General features: G+C 36.2%; 3 protein-coding genes across 5 annotated transcripts; 2 read left to right on the top strand and 1 right to left on the bottom strand.

Annotated features, from left to right (window-relative positions):
- Positions 1-2,422: 2,422 nt before the first annotated feature.
- Positions 2,423-3,230, bottom strand: LOC119071330 (probable 39S ribosomal protein L23, mitochondrial). The gene is made up of 3 exons (XM_037176214.1): positions 2,915-3,230; positions 2,737-2,810; positions 2,423-2,666 (listed from the first exon to the last, which is right to left on the bottom strand). Exons 1-3 carry the CDS (start codon positions 3,135-3,137, stop codon positions 2,505-2,507), a joined length of 459 nt encoding a protein of 152 aa, XP_037032109.1. The 5' UTR covers positions 3,138-3,230; the 3' UTR covers positions 2,423-2,504.
- A 236-nt stretch (positions 3,231-3,466) lies between these two features.
- Positions 3,467-4,262, top strand: LOC119071344 (cytochrome b-c1 complex subunit 8). Of its 2 annotated transcripts, none has more exons than XM_037176230.1 (3): positions 3,467-3,581; positions 3,851-4,020; positions 4,096-4,262. In XM_037176230.1, exons 2-3 carry the CDS (start codon positions 3,867-3,869, stop codon positions 4,188-4,190), a joined length of 249 nt encoding a protein of 82 aa, XP_037032125.1. In that variant the 5' UTR covers positions 3,467-3,581; positions 3,851-3,866; the 3' UTR covers positions 4,191-4,262. The 2 variants fall into 2 exon arrangements, with proteins under 2 accessions (XP_037032125.1, XP_037032126.1); XM_037176231.1 differs by having other exon boundaries at positions 3,543-3,637.
- Positions 4,263-6,280: 2,018 nt separating this feature from the next.
- Positions 6,281-9,747, top strand: LOC119071230 (probable tubulin polyglutamylase TTLL1). Of its 2 annotated transcripts, none has more exons than XM_037176047.1 (7): positions 6,281-6,368; positions 7,650-7,789; positions 8,111-8,171; positions 8,238-8,425; positions 8,652-9,040; positions 9,098-9,438; positions 9,504-9,747. In XM_037176047.1, the coding sequence occupies exons 1-7, from the start codon at positions 6,304-6,306 to the stop codon at positions 9,649-9,651; spliced, it is 1,332 nt and encodes a 443-aa protein (XP_037031942.1). In that variant the 5' UTR covers positions 6,281-6,303; the 3' UTR covers positions 9,652-9,747. The 2 variants fall into 2 exon arrangements, with proteins under 2 accessions (XP_037031942.1, XP_037031944.1); XM_037176049.1 differs by lacking the exon at positions 6,281-6,368 and adding an exon at positions 6,850-6,917.
- Positions 9,748-10,136: the final 389 nt, after the last annotated feature.

Below are 10,136 nucleotides of genomic sequence, written 5' to 3'. Positions count from 1 at the left end.
TAGGCCAGCCTTCAGGGCCGGTCTACAGTGAAAGGAACAAATGGTAATTGAAGCATACAGTTTTGTAGTTGCTTTATTTGCGACGAAACAGGAGCGGATTGCCGATCTAGTAGTTAGGTCCAAGCAGGTAGAGTCCAAAACAAGTTGGCGGCCATGACTCCAAGGTATGATGATGACAACATCCATCCTTTTCGATTTATCATCCCGGGATATGTCTACTGATGGCTCTATCTTGGATGGAATATCTGCGGTCAGCAGAACGATTTCATCAAATCGTTTAACAAATGAACCTCGATCGTTATTAGGTAAATCGGTCTTTTCCATAAATCTAACAAACGTATCTAATCTTTGTTGTCAATGGCTTGACAAACCGACCCTCCAATTTAATATTTAATGGATCTGAGAAAAGTTATTGAATTAGAATCATATGATTCAAGGATGCATATACTTTCTTATTCGGAATGAGTATACAATATCAATAACGGAAAAGAAAAGCTTCATTCTGTACTGCCAAATCGGAGACGTGCTTCAAACTGATATTAATTGGTTATACTGTGAATTTGGGCACAGTTTCGACGAAGTTCGGTTTATTCGGCACTGTTTTACATTCAATGGTAAATGGATTTTTCGTTATTTTTCAGACAATCATGACCCTACGTTAGTGAAGGGCCGTGACACAAGTCCGTTCACAATGAAAAATTTAACAAAAAAAATTTCCGCAGGACTAAGGAACATATATACACAACTTTTTGACTTTTCTCCCTCCGCTCCTACTAATCCCAACTTATTTTATTCGTAATCTGGGCGTCCATACGAGTTCAACGAGCTATCACACGCCTCATAAGGTTAAGATTTGACCTTAAATTTCAAAACTTGGAAATTTGTATGAAGATATGGATTTTCATACATTTTGAAATTGATGAATTTTACCAACCTTTGTTATTCTGTTCTTAGAGTAATTATATTATTATTAAAAAAATGATTGGTAACTTAATTCAAATTTTATGCGCCGAAATTTGCCCTCTTAATTAAGAGGGCAAACACATACTACCAAACATTTCGTATTTGATGTTGGGACCACATATTTTACGTAATTTTGTTCGAAATTTCCTCTCTAGTTATAATTACTCTAAGATTCTGTTACTTTGTCACTTTGTTACAACGAAACTTTTGAATTTACCGATGGATTCGGCTGAAATATTCAGGGCATGTTAAGGACGTAATTCTAAGAAACTAATTTGAAGGAATTTTTATAAAAGCTTATAATTTCGGAGCTATGAGCGTGTTAAGCTATTGAGCTATGGAACCTATAACTCAGAAAATATTGAAGATAGAAAGTTCGTTTAAAAGACAAACTTATAGAGTTTCAGATTTCAGTCGACACGTGTTTCATGGTTTTCCTAAAAAGTCGTCTATTTGGGAGCTATGAGCGTTTTAAGTGCGAGCTATGTCAGCCATGACTAGGAAAATACTGCAGATAGAAAGTTCGTTTAAAAGACAAAGTTATAGAGTTTTAGATCTAGTCGATGCGTGTATCATTGTTTCCCTAAAAAGTCGCTTATTTGGGAGCTATGAGCACTTTAAGTGCGTCAAATTTCTGATTTTCATAAAATTTTCTAATTCCATCAAATTTTCGATTTTCGTCAAATTTTTGAATTTCGTAAAATTTTCGATTTTCGTCAAATGAAAGCTGGAAGGTTCAGATCAAAGAGAAAGTTATACAGTTTTGTAAAAAGAATATTCTCGTTCAAACTATTTGTCTAATATCTATGACCAAATTCTAAAAAATCACAACTTACAAAAGAGCTTATATCGCCCAAAACCACTTACAGTGGAGGTGTGACGAAAGTCTTGTTATCCACTTACAAAGGAACTGATATCGGTGTAGGTGACGCTTACAGGTTCGACACGCAAAAAGGTATGCGTCACAAATGGCAACTGATGAGGAAAGTACGCGAAAGTTTTATCAACTAAAATCTTACCAGAAAATTTTTTAGGAAGAAAATTATAATAAAAAAGTTTGCGTCACAAAGTGGCAGATGATTCGGCTTTCTTCCGTTTTAATTCCATTCTTTAAAGGAATATATTTCACAATTTTAAAAATTTTCCTTCCTCAGCATTTGCCACTTGTGACGCAAACTTTTTTATTATAATTTTCTTCCTAAAAAATTTTCTGGTAAGATTTTAGTTGATAAAACTTTCGCGTACATTTTGAGCATTACATCTGAAGGGTAATAACACCTGGCTGAACCAGGTCTAATGACTTTATCGATCAATGATGGAAAACTATCGAACTTCCGCTGATACACGAAACTAAAACTTTGTATACATCCTTAAAGGAGCTACTCGTAACTCAGCTCAGAGATAGCTGAGATCCACCCAAAAAAAAAGTCAAACCTGATGGATTTGTAAAACTCACTCAAAATTTCACATTTCCAAATGCACATTCTATTTCGTCAACTATTGCTCCATATTCATCTAAACAACTTAACAAATCAGTAATTCTACAACGAAAACCAACTGGGTGTCCCCGGCCGGCTCTTATTTCTGTCCAAGTACTTCTTGAATGCTATTTTTGCTTGATCGAGTGACTTTGAATCGTCTTGCTTTTTCTTCTCAGCATCTACAGGGAATAGGTCGGGAAATTTGAATTTAACATCACTCGGCTGCAAAGGTGCAAAGAAGAAAATCATTAGGCAAATGAATGTACTAGGACGGCCAATAAAGTTAATATACCAATGTTACATAGGCGATTTTGGAGTCGTCCTCTTTAGTGACATAACCCTTTACTGGATCGGTTTTGGTTTTACCTAAAATATTCAAAATTCTCCATGAATGTCTGTGGTTATGCTGAGCCAATGATAAGGATGGCGGTGGTAGGACGACAGTTATTAGTCGAACAATCAGAACTTACCCAGTTCAATGCGAGTTCTGACTTCGACGACCGGTATGTTGTAGATTTTCTCCAAATAGTTTTTCACATCGTATTTGGTCATTTGGATGGAACAGACGAATTGGAGTACATTTTCTGGTTGTTTATGTCCACTTTTGTTGGCTAACTTGAGCCAAAAGTTGGGAAGGAAAACCCGTAACTGTGGATTCCCTCTTTGGTAGATCGGATACCAACGAGTTGACATAGTTTAGAATAATTATCCGCGGTGATTGAATAGGATGGACTCAATGCGCTAGTGGTGGCAGACAGATGATTATGTCAAAATAGAAGTATTTATTTTCACCTATTTCACCAGCAGCACAAACGGCAATAGCGTAACATTGGTAACGGCATCTCAATCCAAATTTACTGGATGTGGTTTCCCATTCAGATTTACTGGATTTACTAGATTCGGTTTATTTAAAGTCAAAGTATTTTTGGTTGTACCAGTCAACCAAGCTATAGCTCAAATTAAATTTACCAAAGTCCACTATTATATAAAATGTGGGAGTATCTACTCATAGGCAGAAACAATATCGGCCAACAGATGGAGGGAGTTTAATCGTATTCTCACCTTTTTTGACATTTTGTTTAAAGTGTCAAATCGAATTCACCGCAAGTCATTTCTGTAGCGAGACGTCACTTGAAGGTAAAAAATTAAAAATCAATTCTTACAATCATTTCTATTGAAATATTCTGTTAGAAGTAAGTCGTAGTCACCGCTTCCATAATTAGTGTAAAATCACGAAAGGGAAATTAAAAAAATATTTCCAATTAACATTTCCGAAGGTCATGTATGCCATTCTCGGTCTCATACAATGTTATGTAACTGTTTCCCAATTCCCTATCCCATCCCGATCAGAAAATCCATTTTCGGCGATATCCTAATGAAAAGTGTCCGCTTTCTAAACGTTACAGATCTACTTTCATCGCAATGGGTAAAGAATTCGGTCATTTGGCCAAAGTTTATGGCATTGTCACCTACAAACTATCACCGTTCGAACAACGGGCGTTCGCTGGTGCCATCAGCAAAGGAGTGCCCAATATGTTCCGACGATTCCGTTCGAATGTTTTCACCGTTGCTCCTCGTAAGTATTCCAACACTAAACGAACACCGGAACACTGCATTCTAACCCATGGAACCGATTTTATTTAATTTGCAGCATTCATTATTGGATACTTGGTGTACGATTATGTCGAATCACTTCACACAAAGTTAACCCGTAAGAATCCAGCCGATTTTGCCGATGATGTTTAAACTGATAGATCAAAGCAAATGAGAGGGCCGTGTAGATGTGAATAATAAAGCAAAATAAATTAATTAACTGAATTATGGATTTGTGTTCGAACAAGCTTCTCGACTGTGTTGTTAGACGATCTGCTGAAAGGCAATAAGTGAATATAGTTGGGTGGACGTGGAACAACACCTTTGACTATGAGTAAAATCAAATGTTTTGTACGTAAAATGAATGTTTTCGTGAGATAACGAAAAGCTCCTTTTTCAATTTGGATGTCTCGCGTTTTATTTTGAGGTCACTTCGTAGACATAGAAAGAAAGTGGTGGTAAAATGGTCATTCAGACGGAAAGGAAGTTCAACCACTTCTATATAATCTGCCCAACTTAGCACTAGCGCGACATCAGACATCAGTCATCAGTCAAAGTATCGCCGAGTCCTTGACAGAAAATCTCCTACTTCATTCTTATCAAGGTATCCAAGGACAACGTCAGCTCGAAAAGACCCTCCTGAAGTTGTTGCAAAAGAAGTTGCAAAATTTGTAAAAGGAAAATGTTTCTTGCAACAACTTTCGCAACTACTTCGAAAGGCTGGGAGCCGGCTGAAGTAGTTGCAAAATCTGTAAAACGAAAAGAAAAGAAAATCCTCGCTGAGGAGTTCTGAGTATTAATCAAAGCTAAAATAGCGCAGAGTTCCACGTTTTCGCGCTATTTCGGCTTTAATTTCGGCTCGTGTCCCAGAAAGAGGAATTCTTTCCAATTGATGTCTTAGAAGACAGCGCTCTACATACAAGCACCAACACGATTTGTGTGAGTTCAAACTCACTTCAACGTCTTTTTGACGCCGGACATAAAAAAACCGTGTTACTTTTGACTTTGCCTGTAACAGACTAATATTGGCGCGTTTTAAAGTGTTACACTTAAGTATGGGGTCTACCTACAAAAAAACTCTCCGTTTTGACTCCGTTTACCTAAGCCACGCCTCTTTTCTATTGTTTAAAGAGTAAACGGGGGGAAAACAGAGTAACTTTTTCGTTAGTAGAAATCGAGGCTTAGTCAATCAAAAAGTCCACAAACTAAACACAATTTGACCCCGCACCCCGACACACGGATACAACTCGACCCGTTAAAATATTTGTAGAATCTCTCACTCATTGTCTACTAAACCTTTCTTTAATAAACATCGCTAAGCCACACTTTGAAATTTCTTGTTTTTGGAAGAAGCACAGCACTAGCTAGAAGTAGTGCTGTAGAAGAGTCATGTTTTCGAAAATTCCAATTTTTCTTTGAGTGGCCACGGATAGTTTAATTTTTTTTAGTCTGCGATGATCACAGGATATCCGAGCATTTCACCCGGTGGTAATCAGTGTTAAACTGCTAATCATCTGTTTATTGAACACAACGAGCTAAATGCTGATCTCTTGCTATGATTTTCTTATATATTTCAAAACGTATAGTAAAACTGAAGAAGTAACAGATTTTATCATTATGTGCCAGATTCGCTTTGCGTTTTTCAATAGAATCCCTCTTTATACTACTACTTTACTACTTTTCTACTTTACTAGGTAGTTTTCTAGAGGTAAAATTTGTATGTATGCTCGGGAACAAGTTCATGACTCTCACCAAAATTTAAGTTATTTTTTCCTAATTCCTAATTTTCCTAATTTATCAGAGTTTGAGAACTTTTTCAATAACTTTAAAATTAAAATTCCTCAAATCTTTGTGTATGGTATATGGTATAATTTTTACGACCTTCCAATAAAGTATCTGAGACACTCCTTACGCTTGTTCTCGTATTGAAATATATTGAGAAATTTGAAGACGTACAACAAACTTTACTTTAGTCAAGGACTCTACAAGGACTCTAGCGTTTAAATCATTTTCAGGTGATCTTTCCCTTCAGCTCGAGCTCACGCTCGTCAAAGTAAAAATGACCAAAAAATATTATGTAAAGCACAACCATTTTATCTATACATTTCAACGGCAATGGGAATCATTATGTAGATGATTTCTTAACGTAATTCTTGACGTTCTTGACTTCGTATACTAAACGAAGCACCGTTTTCAACATTTGCCACGTAGATTTGTTATATATCATACGGTGCCATGACATATTTATGTACTAAAATGAATTGAAATGGATGTTTCAAAAACAACAAAATTACCAGTTAAAGAATTCGAAGAAGAAAATCCATGTCCTGAGTAAGTTTGTACAATACTTAACCGTTCAGCAGATCGATAGCACAAATTCATATTCATCTAGGACTTCATTTGATTAGGGCTTTCAACTAATTGATATAGAATCTTTTACTTCATTAGCTGCAACATACATGTTGTTGTAAAAGACAAACATTACACTTCTGGTATGTATCGCTTATTTTGTCTCGTTTTTGTAGCTAACAGATGACACGATTTTCTAATGCTCTTTTCATTTGGTTTCTTTGGCTTCTTTTACCTTATTTAAGGTTCTATTAAATAATGCGAATTAAAAAACTACTTTGTCGTGATGTTATTTAATAAGTGATAAAAAGTAGGACGTTTGACCGTAATAAATAGATAGTTGTTGTTTTCTCGACCATACCTGGGAAATATAATTCCATAGCAACTCCCTAATTAGCTCCGTATCGACTAAACAAAATTGTTTATTCCGAGTGAAGTAATTATACGAGTAACGCTAACTGAGGGTGTGCTGTGAATTATGGCATTTAGTGAGAGAAAAGTAACCACCAATCTAGCTTATATGTATGGGAGGTTAGTTCAGTCACTTGAAAATACTTCACATAAGTTACAATATAACAAAGTGTTCAATTAAACCTTTTACGGACGGCTCTATGCCATCTGCTATCCTTAGCAGAAATGGCTAATTTTGTCTTCTATAGTAAAATGTACTTTAAAACTAATGAAGGTTAATGTTGCAAAGGCTTAGATTAGAGGGAGTAACAGATAATTATATATTGAATAAGTACTTATAGTGTCTGTGAAAGGTTCATTGCACATTTATCGTCATTGTTTGGAAATTGGTTGTGTTTGTTGTAGCAAGAGCATAATTGTCAAAAGCAATGCAATTAGTACTGCATTTTACATGATGCATTTGATGAATGTAGATGCATTTGAAGCTAAATAGAGGAATCGATTACATTCTGGTATCATCAAAAATTGTGGGTGGTAATGTCTCAAAGGTACAACATGGGTATAGTTGTAGGCGCCTTACAGAGAAGCTCTGTTAACCATAAAGATTTTGGAAAGGGATGCCGAAAAGTCATTTTTTTGGTACACATTTTGTAACTATTCGGACAGTAACACCGGAAGTTATTCTTATTATGGCTCACCTATCTGCAAAAGAGAGAAAATACTAGCTTAATCTACATATTTCTAAGTAATTACGCAATGTGTCGACTCTATGCATTGTCGTTCACATCATAGTAATATTTCGATAATATGTTTAAGCTAACGATTATTAAAATTTTGAAATTGCCCTTTCAGAGTAGTTCCAGCTAACAATCATGACCGAATTAAAATTTGTTTCTGCACTGACCTGGACAAATCGGTTTTGCTGAATAACTTTGAAAAGCGAAATTGGGTTTCCGTGAACAGTGAAGATGACTGGAACTTTTATTGGGCAGGTATGATTATACAGCACACTGTCGTATCATTTTCGACGGAAACAAATCAACCATCAAAATGCAATTATTGAAGAAGCCTCCCGTCCATACTTTCTGTTTAAAAATTGCTTTGAGTGACATTACATAATATTACACATCATATAAATACAAATATATATATATATATATATATATATATATATATATAAATATATAAATATATAAATAGAGTCACTTAAAGACTTACAACCTTTACTTTACAAGTGAGTGACTCATCCGAAACATTCGACAAGACTTTAAACCACACCGAACGTATTATTATGTAAACTTTCTTTTCATTAGGAACGAATACCTGTCGCAATATTTTCAGTGTTGATAGCGGATATCGAATGCATGACAATCAGTAACGTATAATTTGCTATACAGAATGAATCGCTTCCAACCTGGAAATATGCTACTTTGTTCACAGGATCATCAATCATTTTCCGAATCATTACGAATTGTCTCGCAAGGATTTGCTTGTTAAGAACATCAAAAGATACCGTAAAGATTTGGAGCGAGATGGAAATTTGTTAGCGGAAAAAACGGACAGTGTGGCTGGTGGGACTCGATATATTCATTTAGACTTTGTGCCGACCACTTTCGTTTTACCTGCGGGTGAGTTTTCTTTAGTTTTTATTTGATAAGGTCGGAACAAGTCTCATGAATGTGGCTAGAGCTTAGACAGAATTGCTTCTTGGGATTCCTGTTACGTTGAAAAAACAGCTTTTACTTTCTTTTGTTGAAAGTGTCGCCTTTGCTTTGATCGTTTTCGTCACTCATTTTATTTTGCTACATAAGGAAACACACATTAGCCGATAAACCGACAAACGATACCTTACAGATTACAATATGTTCGTCGAAGAATATCGGAAAAATCCCCAATCCACCTGGATTATGAAACCATGCGGGAAATCCCAAGGAACTGGAATTTTTCTGATCAACAAATTGTCGAAACTGAAAAAATGGTCACGCGAAGCTCGGAATGCTTTCAATCCTCAAATAACAAAAGAAAGCTATGTGATATCGAGATACATCGACAATCCATTGTTGATCGGTGGTAAAAAGTTCGACATGAGACTCTACGTGTTGGTTACATCTTTCCGACCACTGAAAGCGTACATGTTCAAGTTGGGGTTCTGTAGATTCTGTACTGTTAAATACGATACTTCCGTCACCGAACTCGACAATATGTACGTTCATCTCACAAATGTTAGCGTGCAGAAGCATGGGGTTAGTGTCGCTGAGATTATCTTCTTGTGGTATTTTTTAAGCGAAGTTGTGTTGCAGGGCGAATACAACACGTTACATGGCGGAAAGTGGAGCGTACAAAATCTGAAGCTTTACTTGGAAGGGACGAGAGGAAGTGAAATAACCGAAAAACTATTCGGAAATATCAATTGGCTTATCGTGCATTCGTTACGTGCAGTCGCTCCTGTAATGGCAACAGATCGCCATTGCTTCGAGTGCTACGGCTACGATATCATCATAGACAATACATTGAAACCATGGCTTGTCGAAGTAAATGCATCGCCATCACTAACGTCAACAACAGTGAACGATCGGATACTGAAATACAAATTAATCGATAACATATTGTCGGTTGTCTTACCTCCGGATGGTGTGCCAGAGTAAGTAGTATACAAAAATCAAATGCGGTCACGCCGGTCACGCTGAGACGAGAATTTATTTGCAGCGTCCGTTGGAATAAGATTCCGAATCCTGAAGCTCTTGGCAATTTCGAACTTTTAATAGATGAAGAATTAGCCGCACAGGATGATGGAAATAGCAATAAAGACAAATCGAAGGGGAGTGCTTTCAGCGCTCACAACCGGTGGAAATGAGCTGTTCAAGTCTGTTCAAAGAAATGTCAAATATTTTCCAATTCACGTTTTTGAAATCGAAAATTTGGGATAAATTTCATTTTAAATAAAATAAAACAATTTATGCATTTGGTCGTTTCGTCTACACTAGGTATGCACGGTTCACTCGTCACGTCTTTTTACTTTTCAATAAAATAATTGTTGAATGAGGACTGTCTGCGATAACGGCAACTTTAACTGTGTCTTAACATATTCGTCCTTCTAACACCCGTGTGACATTCGAAAGGGAAAGATTTTATCAAGGGCAATTACTAAATATAACGTATGGAGCGCGAAGGAAAATTCTACTTGTTTTTAATAAGAATTTTACTTTGTTGAAGTCACCATGAACCTAATAATGACGTTAATGCTAAAAATATGAACAATGAAGTGATGCTACCTCGTATTAAATGTATATACGGATACTGGACAGGTAGAGCATTATTAGAACAATATTATAGAATACA

The sequence above is a fragment of the Bradysia coprophila genome (genome assembly GCF_014529535.1).
Source record: "Bradysia coprophila strain Holo2 chromosome IV unlocalized genomic scaffold, BU_Bcop_v1 contig_144, whole genome shotgun sequence".
Classification (NCBI taxonomy): Eukaryota; Metazoa; Arthropoda; class Insecta; order Diptera; family Sciaridae; genus Bradysia; species Bradysia coprophila.
This window is presented reverse-complemented; position numbering and strand designations above follow the sequence as displayed.

What these genes read in the sequence shown, in the direction of transcription:
- LOC119071330 (XM_037176214.1), bottom strand. Translation starts at nt 3,137, where the DNA reads ATGTCAACTCGTTGGTATCCGATCTACCAAAGAGGGAATCCACAGTTA. An exon ending in CAGAACTCGCATTGAACTGG is followed by an intron (nt 2,811 to 2,914) that starts GTAAGTTCTGAT and finishes TGAATATTTTAG; the next exon opens with GTAAAACCAAAACCGATCCA. An exon ending in AAATCGCCTATGTAACATTG is followed by an intron (nt 2,667 to 2,736) that starts GTATATTAACTT and finishes GCACCTTTGCAG; the next exon opens with CCGAGTGATGTTAAATTCAA.
- LOC119071344 (XM_037176230.1), top strand. Translation starts at nt 3,867, where the DNA reads ATGGGTAAAGAATTCGGTCATTTGGCCAAAGTTTATGGCATTGTCACC. An exon ending in TGTTTTCACCGTTGCTCCTC is followed by an intron (nt 4,021 to 4,095) that starts GTAAGTATTCCA and finishes TTTAATTTGCAG; the next exon opens with CATTCATTATTGGATACTTG.
- LOC119071230 (XM_037176047.1), top strand. Translation starts at nt 6,304, where the DNA reads ATGGATGTTTCAAAAACAACAAAATTACCAGTTAAAGAATTCGAAGAA. An exon ending in TATCGAATGCATGACAATCA is followed by an intron (nt 8,172 to 8,237) that starts GTAACGTATAAT and finishes CTTTGTTCACAG; the next exon opens with GATCATCAATCATTTTCCGA. An exon ending in TTAGCGTGCAGAAGCATGGG is followed by an intron (nt 9,041 to 9,097) that starts GTTAGTGTCGCT and finishes GTTGTGTTGCAG; the next exon opens with GGCGAATACAACACGTTACA.